Below are 25,666 nucleotides of genomic sequence, written 5' to 3'. Positions count from 1 at the left end.
ATTTTGTTTTGATTTAACTTTGTATTTTAATGACCAGACATGTCATTCATTTGAGGGGTATTCAAGTTTCCCTCCACTGATGCAAGTTACCCGACTTCACGGTATTCGACATAATTATACAATTTCTGCCCAACGATATCAATTCTTGGAGAAAGGGTTTCGGTGGTAGAACAGTTGGCACACGTTGTTTCAACGTTCATCTAACGTTATATGGACGTTCTGAACATTAGATAAACGTCGAAACAACGTTGTGTGCCAGCTGGGAAAACAGGTGTATGTATTTCTTCCTTGTGAAGGCTCATCAGCACTGGTCCCATGGTCGGTCAACAAATCAGCCAGGATCTCAATTCTTTACTGACTCCTTTGGAGTCGAGCTTTACCGTGAAGCTAGTATTATTTCCGGAGCGAACAAAGTTACTTCTTTCCGACCTTCTCAACCACCCGGGCAAACAAAACAGTACAATACGTTTTTTTAATAAGGACATCCAAATTGTCTAAGTCTTTGAATGTTCATCATATTTTGGCCATCGAAACCTTATGTTCTTATAAAAACGCGAAAACTAAAACAAAAGCGTGTAACTAACTTACCAGCCCATGTTGGTTTTCCACAAGTTGCGCATTTTGTCTTGTAACACATTTTATTGGCCAAGTAGGTCAATAATATTTATTTCTTATCTTTTATCAGTTCACTATAAAAACAAAGGAATCGCAATGAATTAACAACTTTGCAATTCAAAACTCGACCTTCTCGAACAAGTTTCTTTACCCTTTTAGTTAACAAAACTTTATCAGAAATTTCCATTACTCGATATACTTGCATAAGGTCAAACACTATTCAAATTTTTTAAAGGACGTAGTAAATAGAACGGATGGGGAAACCTTCCTTTAAAGCTTTCTAGTACTTATGTACATATCTGGAGACACTACCCTTGCCGACCGACGGGGGTGTTCCGCTACTTTAAAAAAAAATTAAAAAATGGCCCTGAATAGGACTAAAATTTCTAAATAAAATTTTCCTCCTTCCAAAGTCTCCCTAAGGGTTGCAAAAATCAGAAAGCCTTTAATAAGTCTCTCTAAGGGTTGGTTTTTTCACAAACTCGAGTCAAAGAAGAGTGAAAAGTCAAGAAAGTAAGAATTATTCGAAAGTATTGAAGAATTCTTTTCAAAATAGAAGAAAATTTTGTGATTAGGGTTACTTTTTTTGCAATTCTGCCTCTCTAAGTGTCACCTTTTCAGCAAAAAACAGTCTCTTTAAGGGTCTCTTTTCGGTGATCCCGTCCGCACATACCCCCTATCCGCCAACCCTAATAGTCCCCCGGGCACATCCACGCACTCCTTTTTGCCCAAGTACCCCCCCTCCCCAGGTCCATATTATATATATAAAGCTAGATAAATGTTAATGAGAACAGAAATAAGTGCTTGAAATAAATTAAGAAGGGAAAAAGCGGATCAATATCTATTCTAATTCATATTTCTAACTTAAAAATTATCTCCAGTCTTCTGTACACCCCCTTCTCACAGACCCCACTGGAACCCCTTCCCACTGTAAAAATTGGTCAAAATATCGTCCCCGGTGGAAAGTTATACTCCAATTTTTGTCCTCACTAAAAATCAAATAATAAACCAATCCTCACTGCGAAATATTTACTATTCTTTCCATCCTCACTGAATTTTCTGACTTGAAAACAAAAACATTGAAATCTCCAGCAATAAGAAATACGGAAATATCAATCCCCATCGAGTTATTTTCATCCCCGCTGGCTGAAAAAATCGTACTGGGTCAGTGAGAAGGGGGTGTTTCTGTACAACCCTATCAAAAGCATAAATTACAAATGTATAACACGATAATGACGAAAATCGATTTAAAAATTTTTTGTGATAAATACTAGGTAAACTCAATATTATGGTTCTTCAGCACAAAACAGACAGTATATCAATCGAGTTTGAATAAGGATTTTTGAAGTCGTGTTCGAGAAGAGAAATTGCTGAAAAAAACAATTACCATGAAGGTAACAAAGAAAATTATCAGATGTGAATTAGGATTTCAGTAATGAACAGTATGTTCAATGACCCTGTTTGTACAGCTCTCTTACAATATGGCAGTACTCTCGTCATTCTTTTTGAATACCACATTGTATAATAGTTTATAAGTAAAATGCTTATTAAAAGATTAAATAGATATTATATGCGTCAACTATTTACAGATGCATAACGTCTCTTCAGTTGCCTAGAAACAAAAAGATACAAAACGATGAAAGAACAATCCGTTAAGGTGCATTAAAGTTTCCCCTTTTTACGCCGGACCTAAATCACTTCAGATAAAGCCATGAGAAATTTCATAAATTTTTCTAACTTTTGTTTAGCCTCACATTTTGTGTTTTTGCGATTCAAACTTTGCATGATTATGCCCTACCAAGTTTCAGGAATTCTCAACCATTTAAAAGTTTGATGAGGGATGACGTCTTTTGTCCCCCGGATCATGAATCCTCGGAAAGGCCTTACCTAGACAGATAGATCAACGCTACTATTAGGTTAGAAATTCAAAATTTTAGCCCATTTTACACCGGGCTTAATTCCGCCACAGGCCAAAAGATAACGCCAATAACATCCGGCTTAAAAAAGGCCACTAAGACGAAGACGTTTCTGGATAATGGTACGGCTTTCGGTAGTGCACTCTAACTGTTATAAGAAGAAAAACCGGATGCAATAATGAACATTTGTTTACCTTTAAGGAAGAAATTTTGGCGGGAATTTTATTTGGCGGATGACCGAAAAAGATTTTTGGGAGGGAATTTAATTTGGCGGTTGCAGGATATTTTTGGCCAAAAGCGTTATTAAATAAGCAAAAAAAACTTTTAAGGCTTGAAATAGCATGAATTTGGGGAATGCGTGGAATAAAATAAATTTGGCGGAATTAAATTTGGCGGATGGTGGAAAAAATAAATTTTGGCGGGAACTTAATTTGGCGGATTTCGGCTAAATCTGCCAAATTTTTTTTTCCATCAAAATGTCTTCCTTTAAGGTACTTCCACATCAAGTACCCCCGGACGATAAACTTACAAAGATCAACCATTTATCGAGGGCATTTGCATCTATCTTCTGCAGGAACGTCTTTCAAAGCTTGTTCAATATGATTTCCACATCCTTATATAAAACAATATAATAATAATTCACTAATCATGATAAAATGGTGTTCCCAACACAATGCCCGTTAAATAAAAAATCCTCAATTGACAAAAGGTTCTACTGCCGAAATATTTGTTTTGGTATGAATATGAATGGTTTTAGGAATTACTTTATTTGATATCACGAAAGTGTGTCAACTCAAGCTAAGTCTCAATGTTGCATAATGTTTTCTGGTTCTCATAAAAAAATGTAGTTATACCTTGCCATGTTGGTTTTTGGCATTTCTGACAAGTGACTTTGTAACACATCTTGGTTGCTGATTGGCTGGTCTGTAAATTTGATTACTTTCAGTAATTTTTTTAAAGTTTTTTTTAATACGTAGTTTTAATTTCTAAGAGAAAAAGCAAAGGAAAATGGACAATACTTATACACATCCAGGGGGGGGTACTTAGGCAAAATGGATGCCGGGTATGTGCGAGCCATAAGGGTTCCTTTTTAACACCCTCAAAAGTCTCTCAAATGGCTTCAAAAACCATTAAGAAAATTGAGTCTCTGTAAGGGTCTAAAAACCACGAAATTCAAAATTTCTTCTCTCAAAAGGGTCGTGATTTTCCAAAATGTGGACAAAAATCGAGTAAAAATTGACAACAAGTTTGAGAAAAGTCTCTCTAAGGGTCGATTTTTGGCTCGGACATACCCGTCACCTCGCAAACCTAGTACCCCCTCCCGGGTATATACACTACATAGAGTATAATTGAAAGTTAATGAGAATACGTCTGTTATACAACAAGGCCTAAAATCAGGGGGGGGGTCGGTACTAAAATCCAAAGACATATGGACATATGAGTACTACAAGGTTTTTTGACAATTTTTGACATACCCCCACATAATTTTTGAAAAAGGGATTTTAGTACACATGTACTAAAATTTATTTTGACATTTTAGCATAGTGACCACCTAAATAAGGCTTATTTTGGAATTCGGTTAGAAGAATGCGGGTCTTTGGACTTTCAACAAAATGCCAACTCTGGTTATTTAAGCTGTCGATGAACCTGATCTATCTCTATCTATTCTAGATAAAGACGCAGAAACAGTCAAGACACTTTTGCTCTGCTCTACTATACAGGTACGAGCCAGGAAGTATCTTATCCATTTGGTGGACTAACTTTATTGGGGTTTTTCTTGTTCCTTATGGTAATAAGAATATTTTAAGCTTCTGGGCCACCTGGATTTCTCACCTGGGTATCCATAATGGCGGATTTTTGGTCATGTGACCCCCGTAGGCAAAACTGAAAATTCTTCCAACCCAAATATAGGCATATCATATATCAATCGATCAGAAATTTGATACTGATTAATTTTGAGATACAAAGTTGGGTCTGAAAACTTTCCTATCTCGAGATATAAATCACTTTCGTTTTCTCAGGTTTGGCTGCAGTTGTAGACGGGCTTTCATGGAGTGAGGCAATTCTTTTAGTCATATCTCAAGAAATATGCTTTTAAACATATCAAAACTTTATGTGCTCCTAGAAAAGGCATTGAAAATTGTTTGTGCAAATTTTCAAAAATTTTGCAGTAAAAATGTGTATTTTACAGACCAGAGTACAATTTCCTTACCGTCGAAAAAAGATCTTTTTCTCTCCAAATTGGCCTTTTTGTCTGAAATGAATTAGTGAAATGATGCTTAATAAGGTTTAGAGCCACTCGATTCTTCATATTATACTCAGAGAGGTACGTGGGGAATATATAAGGGCTAAATGTCCGGTCAGCACTTTATAAGCATTTTATTTTTGGTAAGATTTGATCCAAAAAACGGTGAAACTTCCAAGCTATGAACTCAAAGATTTGACAAAGTCTCTCATTGTATCTCGACATTAAACAAAGTTGAACCTTATTCTTTAGTTTGACACATGCAAAGAATCAAGAATACATGTAAATCGCTGTGTGTATTTAACAGACCAGAATTAAGTGCTTCTAGGTGGTTATATTGCCCTAAAATGTTTAGACTTACCACGGAAAAACCCGAGCTGGAGAATCTTACTGAGTAAAATCCGTCAAGATCCTCTAATTCCTATATCTTTATTATTCATGCATGTAACGAGAAATCTGTGTAGCCTGTCTTTGAGACTTTGAGAAGTGCTTAGGACTTCCAGAACTGCGTAGCTACATAAGCATAAAATTTTGATGAAATTAGTCTGGCTTTGAGACCACTAAGCCTGGATAGCTTTGTATGCGCCAGACGTCAGACTTTGAATTACTTTCCTAAAAAAGAACAAAGCCCCAAAGTTTTTATTTCTTGCAAGCTTGTCTAGACACTAGGACAGATTTGTCGCACAGTCGCTGAACGGCCTGTAGAGTTTCTGTCCACCCTACGACCATCACATGGTATGGGTTGGTCCTAGCAAAGTAGCATTTACTTTTCATTAAGTGAAACACAGCGCCGAGTTGGAGTTAGTCCTGATCTCCTAGACGACGGTCAATACTTGGTACACTACTGCGCCTTCACATGGGATAAATCATAACTGGACGTCTATCTTCCATTGTGTCTTTGAAGCGAGCTTCGTTGCCGCCTGTATTTTAAAATTGGAATAAAAATCCGTTGATACTCCGTCACAATGCTATTTCTTTGAAATACTTAGGTAAAATGATTGATAGATAGCTTGAAAGTTTGAAAATCTATATATTAATATGCTAAAACGTGTGTGTTTACAACGTTTTATAAAAAGTTTTGGAAAATCTAACAAGGCTCTACAATGCCTCCTCTTCATGGCGTTGAACTTTTTTCTCCTTTCTTTTATAAAATCAAAATCTTATCATCAATCAGCAGCTATCTTTATTCTTCCGTTGGTTTTTTTAGATGTATAGTGATTTGCTGGATTGGGACACGCAGCGTGCGACGCTGCGCATACGGCTAGTTACTCTTAAGTCACAAAATAATTATTTTCAAATTTTTTTATACGCTGAAATGGAGAATTTCAACTGCGTGTATACTTTTGAATCACTTTTCTCATTCCAATTAGTTTTTTTATTGACTTGAAAAAAAAAGTATGCCAAAGTTGCGAGCCAGTGTCATAAGAATATCATAATTTGAATCCTATACTCTCAATCCTATATACTTTAAGGGCAGAAAGTTTCGCGAGACTGAAAAATCGCGAAATTTCGCGGATTTAAGTTTCGCGATTTTTACTTTTTGAAGAAAATTTACGGAAGAAACTTTCGCAGTTTTTTGTGAATGTTCAATTTTATTAGCAATACCTTTCGCGAATGGCTAGGGAAAGTGAATAAAATATTATTTCAAATCTCATTTCGTGATGACGTTACCGCTATCCACCACCCCATTCGAGGAAAAGAAAAGGAAGAAAAGTCGAATGAAGAAGCTGTAAATGGAAGCAGAGATATTCGTGAAATGTCCTCAGGTGGTAAAAAGAAGGCAAAAGAGCAAGGGAATTGTATCACTATCGAGTAAATCATTATAGAAAATACAAAAAATAAGCTATCGAAGCATTTTTAACAATCCTGTCTTTTATTAACTGTCTTGAGAATCTACATCCCCTTATAGCTAGGACGAAATTATTCTTACCCTCTCCCGGCCTTTCCCTGAGTCCTCGTTTTATTTAGATTTTTCGGCTTTTAAAACTTGGAAAAAACTTTCGCGATTTTTAGGAGAAGTTTCATTTTTCGCGAAATTAACTTATAACGCGAATTTCTTGTTTAATTTCTTACCTGGCAGAAACTGCCAAAAACGCAAAAAACGCGAAAGTTTCTACCCGCGAAAGTTTCTGCCCTTAAAGTAATCAATATTATTTCATCGGAGTTTTGAAAAATGATGATGATTTCGCATCTGTTATCTTTGTTATGATATAGATATAAGACTGGAGGAGAGTAGAACAACAGAGACTTTTGTCGAAGTTTTGACGTTGTTAGCAAGGTATTCCCAAGGTAGATCATCGAAACCTATTGTTTCATTTTATGTTTTAACGAGGCGGCAACGAAGCTAGCAGTGCTTTCGAAGGAGAAGGATGTCCAGTCGTTTGTTCATGTTCTGACAAAGCCACAGAGACCAGATGATTCTAAAAATTTAAAACCTCATGAGGGGAAAGGAAAATGGGATCACCATCAGCAAGCTATTTCCGAAACAAATAAGAATTTTAAAATCAAGATTTCTTAATATTATACTTAGATTTTTGTAAGAAAACGGGAATATTTTGGACATGTAGCTTAAAGCATTATTTTAAATGGCAATATTTCTTTAAAGCGCTTTTAGTTAAAATTCCTACAGTCTGGCTTCTTCAACCAGCTGAAGGCGTTGTGTTGCATTCATGTAGTTAAAGCGGACATACAATGATGCATTGGACCATTATACACCTCTTATAATTGTAACAGTAACCAGAATAGCCCCAAGCAGGTTCACAAATATGGCTCCATCACTAGGCTTCCTACAATGGCCTAGGATTATCGCTTCTCGAAGCCATATTATGCCGTTTTTTGGCCCTACAGACAACACAGATTCTAAGCCCTCTAAATCTCGTTTCATGCATGAACAATAAAGATAAAGGAATTGGTAAATTTTGACGGATTAACTCAGTAAATTCTCAAGTTCGGGTATTTCTGTAGTAATCCAAAGCGTTTAAGAACAAGACAAGCTCCTAGAAGCACTTAAATCTGGTCTGTAAAATACACACTGTAACGATTTACATTATTCATAATTCTTTGCATTAGTCAATCTAAAGAACAGATGGTTCTCGTTTAATGTTAAGATGCAATGAGAGAATTTTTCATTAATTATTTGGAAATTTCACAGTTTTCGGGATCATGTCTTACCGTAAATCATACTTATAAAGTGCTGACCGGACACATTTAGCCCTTACTTGTTGTTAAGTACCCCTCTGAGTGAGATTACGAAGTAGTGATTGGTTCTAAACCCTATTGGGAAACATTTCGCTCATTCATTTCAGACAAAAAGGCCAATTTGGAGAGAAAAAGATCTTTTTTTCGACGGTAAGGAAATTGTACTCTGGTCTGTAAAATACACATTTATACTGCAAAATTTTTGAAAATTTGCACAAACAATTTTTAATGCCTTTTCTAGGAGCACATAAAGCTTTGATATGTTTAAAAGCATATTTCTTGAGATATGACTAAAAGAATTGCCTCACTCCATGAAAGCCCGTCTACAACTGCAGCCAAACCTGAGAAAACGAAAGTGATTTATATCTCGAGATAGGAAAGTTTTCAGACCCAACTTTGTATCTCAAAATTAATCAGTATCAAATTTCTGATCGATTGATATATGATATGCCTATATTTGGGTTGGAAGAATTTTCAGTTTTGCCTACGGGGGTCACATGACCAAAAATCCGCCATTATGGATACCCAGGTGAGAAATCCAGGTGGCCCAGAAGCTTTAAATATTCTTATTACCATAAGGAACAAGAAAAACTCCAATAAAGTTAGTCCACCAAATGGATAAGATACTTCCCGGCTCGTACCTGTATATACTTTAGTTATTGCAAAGATTTTTTTTTTTTTTTTTTTTAACATTATTATTTCCTTGATCTCCAAAAATATTGGTTCTTCTTACAAGAAAAGTGTTATATAATGTATATGCTGTGTGTATAAAATAGTCGAACGTGCGCAACGCACTGGGCTCAACTTCAGTGCCTTCAAACTATTCATAGGCCCAATTGTAGAACCCCAGATATTCACCCAAGGAACAAGTGTGCAAAATTTCAGCCAAATCGAACAATTTTTGAAGCCTCCAGGCTGCCCTAAAGATTTGGCCTCGTTTTGGCGAAAAACTCGTCCCCAGGCCCCAAAAATCAAAATTTTCAAAAAATGAAAAAAAACATCCCCAGATATTCACCCAAGGAACAAGTGTGCCAAATTTCAGCCAAATCCGACCATTTTTGAAGTCTCCAGGCTTCCCCAAAGTTTTAGCCTCGTTTTGACGAAAAACTCGCCCCTAGGCCCCAAAAATCAGAATTTTCAAAAAATAAAAAAAAACACCCCCAGATATTCACCCAAGGAACAAGTGTGCCAAATTTCAGCCAAATCCGACCATTTTTGAAGTCTCCAGGCTGCCCTAAAGTTTTTGTGACAGACAGACAGACACACACACAGACAGACAGACAGACAGACATTGTCAGATTGTAGCTCAACTGAAGTTGAGAATATATAAATAACTAACAACTCGAACAGATACGGGAAGAAGGACTCATTGGAAGGAAAACTAAGTGAAGTTCGGAATCAGAATACTGAGATATGACGTTTGGAAGTTTGTTCGATTAGTAAAAATTAAACTGGATAACGGCTTGTTCGCAAGATAGTCGTCCTAGATAAATTATGGCAGACAGTAAGAAATAAATAAACTATTCTTAGATAAATAATATCTCGTAAATATATTATGATTTTATAAAGGCCGAGGACTAGGCATAGAAACAAGATTGTGAGAAGTGTGAAAAAAAAAATAAAAATAAAAAAATAAAAAAAAATATTGTAGTTAATTCGATGAGGCGTTTGGGTTGAGGAATGTGCTAATGCTAATAGAATTAATTGCTAAATATTAAAAAAAAAAAAAAAAAAAAAACAAAAAAAAAAAAACAAAAAAAAAATAACAACGAAAATGCAAGAGGAGTATGCTGTCCCAGCCTTATTGTTAAAAATATATATAGATATATTAAGCATAAATGTAAATAAATTTTAAACTAATTTAAAGCTCAATGTGTCAAAACCTAAGGTAAGCTTCAATGAAAAGGAAAGGATGGAGTTAGGTTAGGATCCTGAAGTAGTAAAACATTAGAATTCGCAATATTGTCAAGAATATAGTTATTGAGATACTTAGGTAACTTCGAATAGGTGATTATTGAAAAATTTCAAGGATTCAATAAAATAAAGATTGATTGGTTATTTTTCACCTCTAATTTACAGCTTGCTATTTCTTTTCTATCCAGTTATCCACGATTCTTTACAAAAAACAAAGCATTCAACTTCGAAAACATTTTTTATTCCAGTATATAAAAGCAGAACAATTAAATTGAAACATATGGGTGTTTCACAGCCCCAGAGGAACCTTTTTCCTCAGTTGAGATAAAATTTCCTATTGAAATGCTAATGGGGATAGAAATTCTATTATTCTAAGGTTAAAAACCCAGTGGGGATATGGTTTTGGAGTGCAATTTTTAAACATGGAATTTTGAGTGGGGATGAAATCAAAGTCAATTTCCCAGTGGGGCTGAAATTCAAGGGTATTTTACCACCGGGGACAAAATTTTTGCTTAATTTGTGACACAGGGACGTATTTAAATCTTATATATAGAGTTTTTATTTTTTCATTTTGCCTAAAATCCTCAGTCAATAGTTAAATTTCCTAAAATTTGGTGGTTTTTAGTACTCATGTACTAAAATTTTTCTTAAATTTCTTGAAGACCCCACCTTATTTGGGATTTTAGTACACATGGTACTAAAATGCTTTTAGGCTTTTTTTGTAATACCACCACGTCACTAAAAGTCATGATGTCTGAAATGTTAGTACCGACCCCCCCCCCTGCTAAAATAACCTCTTGAAAGTTGAAAAGTGTATAAAAGCAAAAAGTACAAGAAAACACTGGCATAAATAGAGAATATTCGGTGTCCAAATAAAGATGTAATTCCTCTGTATGCATAAACTAGGATAAAGCATTTAAGTAATAACTTCTTTTAAGATGCGGTACAAGGAATAAGAAAACCAAAAAATCTCATGTGGTAGTTACCTCTTTACATCAAAAAATAGTTTCATATCAACTTGTAGAAAACCCCTCTCAGTGTGTTGTTATACTAAGTACAAAAATAAACATTTTATATCAATCTCTTTTAGTGAGTTATAATTAATTGATGATAAGCTGAATCATCAATTTTTCCCAAATGAGCTGTGTGCAAAAAAACCGTGTGCAAAATCACAAGTCGGCCGTAGTTACTAGTACACTTAACATAACAACTACAAAATTGCTTCGTCATCACGCGTGGACTTTCTGATTTTGGATTTGTCCTATCTCTCTGATATCTAGAAACGTTCGAATGATCTAAAACGTTATAAGTTTTACCGAACTATAAAGCTTCCTCGCTTTGGATGTAGAATCTTTATAAAAAAGGCCTTTAACAAAGCCGTGATAAGTATTACATTGTCAAGAAAACTATATTTCCAGATAATTATATACAATAAAAATTCAGAAAGTGTCATTAAAAAATATTTACATAAACCATCACCTAAACATCAAGACCTAGCCAGACAAATGCTTGCTACAATGATGTCAGAGTTACATCTAAACAAATATCTTAGAGAGCTCTATACAATACGAGGCTTTTCAAAGATTGGGCTCCTCCAGAAAAAAATTGGAATATGGGGGTTGGAGGACATAACATTTTTTGGAAATATATCCCCCCCCCTCGGACAACAGATCTCACCCCTTCCACCGGACAAGCATCAGTTGACTCCCCGGACATTCAAAATACCTAAACAGAGCAAGTTTGTCCCAAAACAAGGCGAACTTTTCAGAATTTTCACTACCCCCCGGACAAATTAAAATATTCAATATATCCTCCACCCTCCATGTACAAAAATTTGAGCTTTTTTGTACGAAGAATAAGAAAACCAATAGTATATATCTTTTTGTGGGATAGAAAAATCCAAAACATGGGAAATGGTAGGAAAGCCATTTACTTATCAATTATTAATGTGAACCTGAAAAACTGGATAACGGATAATCGAAATTTCAGCATATTAAATTTAAACTGTCAGATATGGTAGATGTGCTTAGTTTCAATCAAACTTTTCCCACAGCAGGGTTAAAAATTCCCATCAAAATCCCAATGGAGATAAATAAAAAATCTTCTAGTGGGTTGGTTGCCCCGGGTCTGTGAAACACAATTGTAGTACAAAGCATAGCCTAACCTGTTAGAAAACATTTTTTGAAAGGTCTTATCCTTATATTGCTCACTACCTTTGGGAGTTTGGGAAAGTCCTTCGTTTGGCAGATCATCAGTGTTACGATGCTTGTTATTTTCGCCATCCTCGTTCCAACCCCTCAATCAAGAAAAAAAGTCATTTTGGGTTTAAATTAAAAGAAAACTGCAAAATAAACTCGATATTCGGCAAGGCAGGGTAAGAAAATAGACTAAGAAAAAGCACCCCAAAATAGCGAGGGACTTTCCCAATTTAAGTTAGTCATCGCTAATAAATAAGGAAACAAAATTTTAAACAAAGAAAATACAATCTAAAACATCACCATCAGCCAATGAAAACCTACAAAGCCATCATTAAATAAAAACAAATGCATCTCAAAAGAATATACAGAAGAAAATCAGGTAACGTCCAGCCAAGAATCTCAGCAAAATACATACCATACAACCAAACCAAAGATCCCTAGATACATACATGCAAAGAATCTTTTAACTTTCAGATTGTGTTTTCACTGAGACTGTAGTAGGAGGCTTAGGTTGTGTCTGTTGAGGAGGTGTTGGGTTTGATAAACTGTTTTTTCTCTGTTGTTGCAATCTTTGAGAAGGATTCAACAGTTTATTTTGTTGACTATTATTGTTGTTGATGATCGGACTTTGTTGTTGTTGTTGAGGATGTTGCCGTGATCTTTGTTGTGCTTGATGTGTAGATAACATGGGTGAAGTTGTGTTTCTATTTAATTTCTGATTTATTCGTTGAGTTGGTTGTTGGATCTGGTGATTAGGATGCTGAGCTTGGTGATTAGGATGTTGAGCTTGGTGATTAGGAAGTTGAGCTTGATGTCCAGATTGTTGAAATTGTGGATGACTTTGCTGCATTGGTCTATTAGTTTGCTGAGGTCTTTGAATGACATCATTCGATTTATGCATTTGCATGTGCCCGAAAAGATACGGTTTGGTTTTAAAAGATTTCTTGCATATGGGGCATGTGAAAGGACGACCTTCGTTGTGTGCGTCCAAGTGTAACGATAAATCATGGCGTTTTTGGAATCTCTCTGAGCACTGACTACATTTGAAAGGTAATTCTTGTTCATGTGAGCGAACATGGTTTCGGAATTCATTGATGTCTTTACTGATGAGTGAACAATACGGACAATGGAGAGATCCTTCACTGTTCTGTGTATGTTTCCCCATGTGTGTAATTAAATGTCCTCGTTGTCGGAACTTTTGACCACAAGTTTTACACTCGAAAGGTAGTTCTTGGGTATGGATCAACATGTGTTGTGCAAGTGTGGACTTGTGACGAAAAGCTTTCAAACAAACTTCGCATTGATGCATGTTTTTCTCAGTATGAAGTAGCATGTGTGATTTTAGGTCGCGATTATTACGGAAAAGACCAAAGCAAACGGTACATGAGAGTTCTTTGGTAGGGGCAGTTGTTGATGAACGTTGCTGTGGTGATTGGGTTGGATTATTGTTTGCATTGTTTGTTGGTCTGGTCTGTAAATTTATTTGGTTTGTGACGGTCGATGAAGGCGTTGCATGCATCTTTTTCATGTGTTGACGAGCTAATGTTAAATTTGGGAATGTGTGTTTACAGAGATTACATGTCCTGTCAGTTAATTTAGCAACTGGGTTTGTATTAGCACCAGGTAAAGTGTTCGAGGATTGTATATTGTTGTTTACTCCAGTGTTGCTGGGAATAAGAGTTCTTCTGAGTGTTGTTTGTGCTTGGAGGTTTTCTTGGTTGGGTATTTGTTGTGGTGAGTTAGATGCATTGTTGATTGTATTTTGAGCTTGGTTGCCAGTTGGTTGTTGACCATTTGGATACATTGATAATAAGCTTCTCGGATGAAGTAAAGGCATGTTATTGTTAGTATTAGCTGTACTCGTATTCCTCTCGCTATCACTATTCCTGCAACGTCTCATGGTAACTTTTTCACGAGTTCTTTTCTCTAATCGACTTGTGCTTGCCGGAAGCTGTTTTTGTTTACTCTTATCAAGACATTGACGTTTACTTGGTGGAGTTGATAAGGAGAATGTGATTTCCACTTCGTCTTCTTCGCTGGCTAGGTCTACAATATCACTCTCGTCCATTGATTGTTCATCAGATGCATCAATGCTTGGTGGACCTGGATGGCTTGGTTCATTGATTGATTGATAGTTTTGTTTATTGAGGTTCTGTTGGTTAGGGAAATTCGGATCATTGATTGATCGTTGAGTCGGGGGATTTGGTTGAGATTGGTAAGTTGTTTGTTCAAGCTCATCATTAAGATAAGGAAGTTCATCATTAAGAGTCTGTGAGCTGTATCCTTCTTGATTACCCATTCTTCCATCTTGGAAATTCACTATTTTCTCAGAATCTGAATCTGAATATGGTTGTCTATTACTGAATGGTTCAGTGTGGTTTGTTGAACGTTGTGTTGCCGTTGGTGGATCTGTACCAATACTGATAGAGTGATGTTGGACAGGTGATAAAACACGTGGAGGATCATCAAATTCAATGATATCATCAAGGACGGGGTCAGTTTGTGTTTGACAATCTACTGATCTACGTTTAGGTGATTTATTTTGTGGTTTTTGGTGAACATCTTTTGTTGCTTGAGTTGAGGTAGACGTTGTTTGAATCTTTACTATTTGTTGACTTTCATTATTGTTGACTTTCTTATCGGCTTGTTTTGAAGGAGCTTCTATTTTTGATTTTGATAATAGTTCATGTTGTATTTTGCCTAAATCAGGTGGTACACTTTGGGATTTATCGGGGAAAGTAGTAGCAGTAGGTGACATGAGTTCTTGTTTCAATTTTTTGATTTTCTCACCAGAAGTTGATGGTATTTGAACGTTGATTTCATCTTTATGTGCACTGATATCTGACTTGAGTGTAGGTACAACTTTATTGTTACCGATATAACTTTCCGTTGGCGAGTCAGGGTTGTTTTCATTGTTCAGCCTTGATTCTATGATTTCTTTCTTGATGATTTTTTGACCAGCCTAGACAAAAGTTAGACAAAAAAATGTTTTATTTGAAAAGATATCAACCTGATATATTATCAATATTTTTCTATTTTCAAATTTTTTTCGTTTCCACCTCACATTAAAAATGGAAGCAGAATTGATAAAAAAATTTTTGAATACGTGTTAACCTATCAAAAGTTACAAAGGTTTTTATAAGTTACTGATGATGTCAGTATGAGCCTTTTCAGGCAAAACTTCAGAAAACTAACTGCCAGAAAATCTGCACCAAAATGTAAGTTTGGTGCTATGCACCATTGCGATGTCTTCTAACATTACATCACGGACCTAAAAGCTGATTGGTTGCAAGTGACGTATTGACCGATTTTACGTCACTTACAACCAATCACTGTTAGGTCTAAGGTGTGATATCGAAGACATTGCAGTGATGCATATCAGGAATACATGTTTTCTCATCAGAAGATTGTATTCTATTTGATTTAAATAATCAAAAAGCTAAAAATCATTAAAACACTTGCCAAAAGAATATTTTCTGTTTGGGCCCTAAGGTCTACCAATTATCTTTTAAAGATCAATCTGGAAATGATAGATCAATTTGAGCGTCGAATTCTTAAAATAACACAATTCTATATTCCATGAGAGCGAAAATGTGCAAATTTTTGCCCTTCTTCACTTCAACCTTATCCTTTTACTGTAAGTTGCTCTGATGTCGACATCTCTCATCTAATTCTGACATAATTCCGACATCCCTCATCTAATTCCGACACCCTTCTTTAGAGGTAGGAATAATATGAAAGTTGGAATCACTGATTGAAAAAGGATCTTTCATCTTTGACTTAGTGAAGAAGAGAAAAATATTTTCGACTTTTATATTATTTTCAACTCTAAAAAGGGTGTCTCAATTAGATGGGTGAATTGCAGAAAAATAGTACAATGTCCCATCCGCAACAAAAGCTCCATTTATACTTACAAGTCAAGATCTGCGAACTAGAGGACCCCCATTTTTGTTTTGTTGTGACATATTAAATGGTTTCTTGCGTTAAAGACATTTATTGCCTTTAAATAATCTATTTTTAATTTTTTAACTGGTAAAAACTAATATGGTCCAAAAATTTTTTTTTTTTGAGACAACTTTAATGTTCTAACTGTATCAAGCCAATGAACTATAGGGAACCACATGCTTTTTGCAGCAGTATCATTTTTATTGAATTTACATGTACTAGCTATGAGTGAAAACTTTTTGTTCTGTCCGCAACAAAGTGTCCCGTCCGCAACATTTTTCTCAAGATTGGGGCTGTAACAAAAAATTCTATAACAATCCAAAGAAGGCTATTTAGTAGAGTTCACAAAAATGTGAAGTTCTTAGAAATTGCATTTGCCAAAGTTGAGTTATGGGTCCTCAAAAAGTGCCTGATGCGGACGGGACATTGTACTATTTTTCTGCAATTCACCCAGATGAGGGATGTTGACATTAGACCAAGTAACAGTATTTTCGATAGGTCTAGGCACGAAATTTCTTTTTTTACTTTTTTGGAAAGGCATTTACACTCCCTCATTTAAAACAATAATTTAGATGTCAACCTTCTCGTTAATGATATAACAAAACTGTAGTACACTAATAAGTACCTTTAATTCAGTTCTATTGACTTCTTTGCCTGTTTGATCACGTGCCGAACTAGACCAGAAATTATCAATCAGTGCAGAACAAGCTTCTGATAAGTTGTCTTCGGGTTCCCAACTGTCCACCCATTTCACACGATAATATTTTTTGCGGTCCTATTATGGAATGATAAAATAGTTATTGATAGACAGAAAAGACAATCTCAATAAGATAGACAAGGACACAATTTAAAAACTTTTAGTAGGGGGTACATAGTTGGGCTACTGGACCAGTGCCAGAAATGTGTACGAACTTGTTTTTGGGAAAGAAGTCATCTCTGTACTATAGTTGTTATTATGTCTTCAATGTAGATAGACCACGCCAAAACTACCTGGAAATATCTAGTAAAATCCAGATAATTTGACGGGAAAGCAAAGTATCACCCCAAAAGCACATATTTTACATATATAATTCTCCTGAATATGGTTCAACGAGAGCGCAGTACCAAAAGTGTTATATATTTTTAAATTCCCTTGAAAAAACTTTTCTAAGATGTTGTTAGATACTGAGGTATTATATATTATCAACCTTTTTCTCGCCGACCCAAAAATTCTTGGTCATCACTGCATTTTTAGACCAGAATTACACAAGGTACTAAGTAGAAAATTAGCTTTTTGAAAGAATAGTAGTACGTGGTACTAAATTGTTCTTAACTTGCCAATTTTGACCACCCACCCGGCAGTGGTCTCTACAACTTATAAAGACCCCAACTGGACTTAAACTATTTTGGAAATTATCATGGCCTTTTTAAATCTTAGCAACTCATTTTGATGAAAAAATAGGCCCTTTATATAAAAAATAGTGACAAAACATCAAACCAAACACCAAAAAGTTTCTATAAAAAAGGACTTTAGAATTGGGGAAGACCTGGACCTTTAGACCTTTAGAATTGGACTTTTGAAAGACCCTCTTTTTGGTCCATAAAACAACCAAGGTTACAATACATTGGCATGTTTGATGATTGCTAAAATCACAGAACATTTTTCATTTTTTTGAAAATTTACCGTCAACTGCTAACTTGGGACTATCTGACAAAACATGGGACGGCAATTCGGCCAGCATTTCACCGAACCTCCAAAGTCATGTGATATGAGTTAGTGAACGGCGTATTAAAAAATACACGATTTCTTATTCGCATTGAGTACCGTAAGTTGGTCTAATATCGACATCCCTCGTCTAATTCTGACACCCATTTTATAAGCTGAAATTGATAGAAAAAAGTTGAAACTATTTTTCTTTGCTTAGTGGTCAGAGAGGAATAATCCTTTTTCAATCAGTGATTCAAATTTTCATATTATTCCTATCTCTAAAGAAGGGTGTCGGAATTAGACAAGGGATGTCGACATTAGACCAAATTACGATACGCTTTGAAATTGAAATATGAAAAAAATCTGTAATGGAACACACGCGAGCGCCTGGAACGAAGAAGAACAAATTAGTGGCAAAGTGATGGAGCAATTGACGTCACTCGTGCGGCAAGCTACACACTCGTTGTTTGTTAATCCCATCGGGCGATAGGTGGTTAGGCGATGGGCATTCTCTAGTTCTCCAATCGGTGTTCAGTCATTTTGAATGTAAACAAAAAAGTTAAAAAGGGCGCACTATCAGTGTAAGTTATCGTGACATATTATGACAGAAAGTATGATTGATAAACTTGGTGGAGTTATAAAAACAAATTTGTTGTAACGAGATTTAACAATAATTGAAAATTCAGGCCAGATATCAACAGTCCCATGTTTTGACCAATCGTCCCAAGTTAGAGCAGTTGACGGTACGTATTTATAACTAAAAATTACCTTTCCAACATAAATGGCTATGATTTGCTCAACCATGTAAGGTCCACCATAAGTCCCTTCAATTGCTTCATCTGGTTCTTCAAGGTTATTCATTTCTCTTATTTATCATTCATTTAAAAAAACTAAAATTTGTAAAAAGGTAAATTTAATTGAAATGCTGTATGGCACACAAGTGAATAACACCCAAAAAGCAAACTGTTATACCTAAAAGCAAGCAAAACTAAAGTTTTGATTGGACACTTACTTCAGGTTGTTTGGGTTGAAGGTCATTTGCATCAAGGCATTTAACTGTAAAGTCAGCATTTTATGGTTGGCAAACAAGGCGCGCAGCTTAATCATTGCATAAATTACATATATAAATCAAGCCTTCAAAGGCTGTCGCTTTGAGCGCAGCAAGACTTTTCAACTTTTTTTGCTAGCCTGTACAGCTTCCCTATTGTTCTTTTTCAAATAGCCAATCAAAAAAGACATTTATCTTTCTTGTACCGTGTACAAAAAATATCAACAATAGAAAAAAGAAAAATGTGCAGCACATCTCCCTTTATTTTGGATCAGTGGAATGAGAAAAGCGTTCAGCGACCAAAGCGCCCGAGCCGTGCGTCTTGTTCGCTGAACTTAAAATGCTGAGTGGGTAGCGGCCTTAACATACAGTATACCTCATATAACAGATGTTGCCAATATCTTTAGTATATATATAGAAAAAAGCTGTGTGACATTGTTAATAATAACAATGACGTCAAAAAATATTTTTACAATAGTTTCACTTGTTAGAATTAGGGTTATTTGTGCGTTTCTAGAAGTGTGTAGAAAATAGAAATTAGTCATCTGGGGTAATTACGGGACAGTTAAATTTAAGGGGTAAATACGGGACACCCCTAAAAATGGTGCTATTATTATAAATTTGGATTCAGATGGAGAGGATTTTGGAGAGAGTCATCTAGCTGCTAGAAAAATGTCTACTTAGATTATTCTAAGATATACTTTTGATGATTCAACAAAAGTTTCACATGTCACCGTAAAAATCAATTTTCGTAGTTTTAGAAGTAACTTTTCAAGCTTTAGTGTCAGGAAGAACTGCAATCACTTTGATTATATTTTGACTGAATTCTGACATCAAGATACTATGGTTTGAAATCATAATAGTCACATTATCAAACAAGGCACCTTATCTCTAAAAAGTGTGTCCCATATTTACCCTGTAGTCAAATCTTAATCTTAGGGTAATTATGGGACACTAAAGTTTGAGTTTAGAAGTGCTTATTTTTTATAAGAAAACTACAAACTTGATTCTCTAGTTTAATGGAATCATAACTACACTCTAAGTCTTTCAAAACCTGCAAAGGTTTGCATCTAAATATACTTCAGTTGGTCTAGATTGCTCTATAGAAATATTATTGATTGAAGTGTCCCGTTATTACCCCCAAATGGGAAAAAGGCTGGGGTAAAAATGGGACACTGTCACTAATTTTGTTGAAAGTCTTTTAAATGATAGCACTTGGATTTGAAGTCATCAAGTGGATGCAAAACCTCAAATATCATAGCCTTTTGGAAAGATATCTGGATTTTTCAATAACATTTTATACCTGTCCCATAATTACCCAAAGGGTGTCCCGTAATTACCCCAAAATGCGGAGTATTTATAGGACACCTTTAAAATAATTTTTAGGAGCATCTACTAAATTTCAAGGAAAAGTAATAAATCTTGTGTAAAGGTCATACTCTGACAAATGAAATATCAAAAAATTGGATCTCTAGGATTAATACTTTTAGAGTAATGCCCAAATATGTCAAAATCGTCCCGTAATTACCCCAGATGACTATATATAGGGTCTGAAGCAGTCTGACTGTCTGAAGTAGGGTTCTAGTTCTAGTTCTAGTTCTAGTTCTAGTTCTAGTTTTATATTTGCATAAGACAAATAAATGCCTAATCTCGCAAATTCTACGTAAAAATACAAAAATGAAAAGGTTTAATAGCTAAGATAAAGATATAAAAAATTAGAATAAATAGGTAGTTTATACAATTTTAAATTAGATTTATTAGATTAAAATTCATAAAAATTTAGAAAAGTTAAAAAAAGTACAGTAATAAAAAGTGTGTTAAAAATAGTACACTAATAGGGGACGCACAATTAGCAGGGTCACATGAGAAAGGTGTTCAAAAGCTGAAGGAGAGCACAAACTAGAATCGAGGTGAAACAAGAGTCCAGCTGGTCGCTAGAGGATAATGTAGCAAAAAAACATGAGTATGAGCATAAAGTCAGTGGAAAAACGGGCGCAGATTAAGTGTACACTAGAATATTAAGCTATCGATAGAATTTTTGAGTTCTTTTTCAGTTTTCAAATTTGCAGTTCTAATTGGTAATTTGTTCCATATTTTGATGGTAGATGGAAAGAATGAGTTTGAATAGCATTTAATCCTGCCCAGAATGGGCTGATATTTCACATTTTTACAACGCTGTCTAGCTGGGTGAATGCTGCTGTCAACGAATTTGTTTCCTGACAAAATATCAAATAACATTTTCAATTTCGATTTGGATCTCCTTGTTTCCAGTGTTTCGAGTTTAAGTGATTTCCTTAGATCGTTTGGGCTGACTTCTGAACTCCATTCCCTACAGATCCAGCGGATAGATTTTCTCTGAATCATTTCAATTTTCTGGGTAAGGGATTGGTTTTCAGTGGGATCCCATACAGTGTTGGCATATTCCACCGTTGGTCTGATAAAAGTTTTATAACACTTCAGACGTGTTTCTTTGTCTGCCATTGATAGGTTCCTTTGAAAGAATATTCGGGTGTTATTTGCTTTGGAAGTGGCAAGATCAATGTGATTCTTCCAAGAGAGATTATTCGAAATTACGACACCGAGATATTTAGCTTTGTTAACAGTTTTGAGCTGTTGACCATGGATTTCATAGGTTTTATCATGAATTTTTCGTTTGTTGGTGACTCTGAGGTTAAAACATTTGTCTGGGTGAAACTCCATGGACCATTTGTTTTCCCATTTTACCAATTCGTCTAGGTCTTTTTGAAGCTTTTCGCAGTCTTCCTGTGTGTGTATTGAGCGGTAAAGATATGCGTCATCGGCAAACAGCGCAATTTTCGATTTTACTTCAAGTGGCATGTCATTTATATAGATTAAGAATAGCAGTGGACCGAGGACAGTTCCTTGGGGGACACCTGAAATGACGTTTGAAATTTTGGAGGATTTCCCACGAACAACAACACATTGGGTGCGATGAGATAGAAAGTCTGTAACCCAAGTTAGGACGTTGCCATGTACTCCATAATGTTTAAGTTTAATAATTAGTTTACGATGGCATACCTTATCGAAGGCTTTACTGAAATCAAGTAAAATACTGTCAACTTGTTCTTTGTTGTTGATAGCTCTAGCGAGGGTATCAATGGTTTGAAGCAATTGGGTCTCGCACGATCTTTTCTTGCGAAAGCCATGTTGAGTATCTGTAAGACAGCTGTTCTCCTCGAGGTGGTTGATGATGTGGCTATGAACGATGTGTTCTAAAACTTTGCAGGTGACAGACGTCAAGCTAATCGGTCGATAATTTTCTGCTTTGGACCTATTTTTGTTTCCTCCTTTGAAGATTGGACTGACTACAGCATGTTTCCAATCAGTGGGTATTTTCCCTTGCTTTAATGATGCATTGAATAATAGGGTGAGACCGTCAGCAACTTGGTCAGCTGATTCCTTTAGAATACGGGCTCCGATTCCGTCAGGACCGCTAGCTTTAAAGGGATTCAATTCGTTAAGTAGTTTTACGACTCCGTTTTTGGTAACAATGATGTCATTGATCTTTTTTCCTTTAGGGCCTAATGGTGTTGGGGTTGTACCATCATCTTCTGTGAAGACACTTGTGAATTGGTTATTTAGAATCTCTGCTAGTTCCTCCTCTTTGGTATGGATTTCGTTGTTTTCACCCAAGAGAGGTGATAAACCACAAATGTCTGTTCTTTTGGATTTCACAAATGAGAAGAATTTCTTGCTATTTTTCTTATCATTGCAAATGTTTTCTTTGATGTAGGTGTTGTATACGTTTTGGCAGGTCTTTCTTGCCAATTTTGCTGCCTCCTGGTATCTTTTCCAGTCTCGATCAAGTTTAGTTCTTTTGTATACTCGGTATCTTCTTGACTTTTTTCGAACTGCCTTTTTGCATACTACGTTAAACCAGGGTTGATTGAAACGCTGAGATGTGGTCTTTGTTGGTACATGTTTGTCCTGCGCATTCGAGATAATTTGCTTGAACGTTTCCCAACATTTATCGATGTCTGTTTCTGTAGTGTTTGTTGTGCAGAAGTTTTGTATACCTTCAGTCATATCCTTTTGAAGGCCTTCTATATTTGCCCGATGCCAAACATAGATCTTGCGTTGGATAGGTTTCGATTTTTGGGGATGGCAGAAAACATCAGCAATAACAGCTGTCTCATGGTCACCAAATCCTTCATACGGCTCACATTTGTTAGTAAGACCAGGTCGGTTCGTTAGAATTAGGTCAAGTATGGCTTTTTTCCGAGTTGTGAAGTCAACAAGCTGATTGAGATTTAGAGCATCGAAGGCTTCAAGGAAATCTTCGTTTAATTGTTTTGAGTATTGGCTTCTGACAATAGTGTTAGATTCCCAGTCTATGTCTGGAAGGTTGAAGTCTCCACAAATCCAGTGCGGGTTCAGTTTATACTTTTTCACAGTGTTGGAAATATCTTTAATTAACTGAATGTTGTAAGAAGCATCACTTGATGGGGGTCTGTAGCAGGCTGTGAGAATTACTGGCTTCTCATAGGATTCTATTTTAATTGATACAATTTCAGATTTTTGCTGCGGAAGTTCTTGAACTAGGAGGTTATCTTTGTGGATGACGATTACTCCTCCTTTTCCATCTATGCGATCCTTTCGAATGGCGAGGTAATGCTTTGGAAGGAATTGAGAGTTGCTAATGTTACAAGACAAGTGAGTTTCAGAGCCAATTAGAACGTCTATGTCGTTTTTATGTAAATAGTTTCCAAGCAGAAGTTTTTTGTTCCAGATACTTTGGAAATTGCACACAACGACACGTAGATGGTTGACTTTCTTTTTCTCGGGTGTGATATCGTTGGTAGAGGTTGAGCTGCAGGACGAGATCGAGGTATCGAATAGACTATAAGAGATGTCTGCTAAAGCACAACTTGGACAAAGCCATTCTAAACTCTCCTCTTGGATGTGGCATTGATAGATTTGATCATCCATGTTGGTACATTTAAGGTGAAACCACTGGTTACAGAGGTCACAAGCGATAGAAGCACCAGAAGAAACTGCCTTTTGACATTCACCACAGGGATATTTCAACTTCTGTGATGGGCCAGGGTTGAGTTCGACAGTACCACTAATGATTAATAGCATCTGCTGTAATATGGCACTTGTTTTCGTCTTGCATGGGTGGTATCGATTTTCCTGATAAGTAATAGCAAAGGAAAACAGCGAGATTTCATTTTTAGAGAGAACTTTGCAGCAAAGCAATGAGTTTGCTTGGTTCAAAGGTATTTGACATTCAGTTAGTTGCCAGGATAACATAGCAATGAGCAGCAGTCGCGAGAGAATCATTGTTGTAAAAGATTAGTTTAGAAGGTAAATACGATAGAATAAGATAGAATAAGAGGTACCTGCTCAGCTGCACGTGGATCCAATCACACGCACAGCTGGTCCTTGGTTATTTGCCGAGACCTCAGTAGTATTCTGCTTTTTCGTTTGTATTGGACACTTGGCCAGATTTCCTCGTCCAGTCTGTCAGTTCCAAACCAGGGCGTCTTGTAGTAGTGTATTTTATAACTTTTTTAGTTTCTTTTTCTTTTTAGTTCGCTGAAAAAGATGGCTCCACCAGGTTTCCCAAGGTTTTGCCTTATTCACTAATTCTTAATGGAGTGAATTTTTTTATCTGTGATCTGTGAATTTTTTTCTCTGGGATCGAATTAATGTATCGCATTTCGTGAATCGCGATGTGTTTTTGAAAATGTGTATATATATATACAAAGAAAAGATTCAAAAATTCTGCAAAATAACGATGCAACATTTTGGATTTGGCAGATCAAAAACAAGTATTAATGATATGCACACTGGAGAGTCTTCTGAGAACTTTTAAAGTTTCCACCCAATACGTCATACGTCACTTTTTCTATTTTTTAAGTGACTGGCTGTGACTAGCTGGGAGACCCGACTTCTCTGTCTGTTTGGTTTCAAAAAAATATCAAAGTATAGACACAGTAGCCGGGAATTATACAAGATGCAAGAATATGAATTTTTGTCCTGCTTTAGCGTGACTCTAGAGTAGGTGCTTGCGTGCAATGCTGCACTGTGCAGCATAGGGTACAACAAAGTCCAAATATGCGTTTACTAATTTTTGTACGAAGAGTTAGGTCTATACTGAACTATCCCCTGGAAATAAGGGGTCAACACCCTTGGAAAGTGAAATTTTGTGAAAAAGGGCCTGGAAAATATAACAATAGCGTTCAGCTTGAGGTTGTTGTTGTTATTTTCTGCTCGCGCAGTTTGATTATTCGCCCGATAGTGTCATTTGGGGGCGCAAATGGCACTAGAGGGCTCATAATCAAATTGCAAGGGCAGAATTAATGACAACAACGAACGAAAACTTAACGCTATTACTACCGTAAGTTGGTCTAATGTCGACATCCCTCTTGTAATCTCGACATCCTTCTTTAAAGATAGGAATAATAGTAAGGTCAGAATCGCGGATTGAAACTAATTTTCTTTGCTGAGCAATCAGTTGAGGAGTTCATCAGTGATTACGACCTTCCTATTATTCCTATCTCTAAAGAAGGATGTCAAAATTAGAAGAGGGATGTCGACATCAGACCAACTTACGGTATTATTATCCATATTGGACATTCAAACAACGTTTTTTTTCTAGCGTCAACCAATTCTTTTTGCTTCATTGCAATGTCTTCAACAAATTTTTAGCACCTTGCGAGCGGGCCGCAAATGACCAAAAAGTGTTTTTTTCTGACGTTAGTTTAGTCTAGCTTCGCTTCAATGCAACGACTTCAATCCAATTCCGAACGGGCCACAAAATGCAAATGACATTATTGCCCTATACCGGGTTGTTAATGATATTTTAGCCCTCTGAAGCCTGGCGCTTTAGTTTCCTCAGCGCGGGTATGACAATTTGAGTCACAAAACCTTTCA

The 25,666-nt window shown here is 36.0% G+C and overlaps 1 protein-coding gene and 1 long non-coding RNA gene across 3 annotated transcripts; both read right to left on the bottom strand.

Annotated features, from left to right (window-relative positions):
* Window positions 1-1,120: 1,120 nt before the first annotated feature.
* LOC136810773 (uncharacterized) lies at window positions 1,121-24,401 on the bottom strand. Of its 2 annotated transcripts, none has more exons than XR_010847146.1 (4): window positions 24,365-24,401; window positions 3,386-3,517; window positions 3,061-3,144; window positions 1,121-2,227 (listed from the first exon to the last, which is right to left on the bottom strand). It is a non-coding gene; the product is annotated as an uncharacterized lncRNA (long non-coding RNA). The 2 variants fall into 2 exon arrangements; XR_010847147.1 differs by lacking the exon at window positions 24,365-24,401 and adding an exon at window positions 10,875-10,935.
* On the bottom strand, window positions 11,278-18,637 carry LOC136810764 (uncharacterized). The gene is made up of 3 exons (XM_067067368.1): window positions 18,487-18,637; window positions 16,657-16,806; window positions 11,278-15,048 (listed from the first exon to the last, which is right to left on the bottom strand). The coding sequence occupies exons 1-3, from the start codon at window positions 18,577-18,579 to the stop codon at window positions 12,550-12,552; spliced, it is 2,742 nt and encodes a 913-aa protein (XP_066923469.1). The 5' UTR covers window positions 18,580-18,637; the 3' UTR covers window positions 11,278-12,549.
* Window positions 24,402-25,666: the final 1,265 nt, after the last annotated feature.

This window comes from Clytia hemisphaerica, unplaced genomic scaffold (genome assembly GCF_902728285.1).
Source record: "Clytia hemisphaerica strain Z4C2 unplaced genomic scaffold, Clytia hemisphaerica genome assembly, whole genome shotgun sequence".
Classification (NCBI taxonomy): domain Eukaryota; kingdom Metazoa; phylum Cnidaria; class Hydrozoa; order Leptothecata; family Clytiidae; genus Clytia; species Clytia hemisphaerica.
Note: the sequence above shows the minus strand (reverse complement) of the source record. Positions and strands in the feature narration are given on the sequence as shown.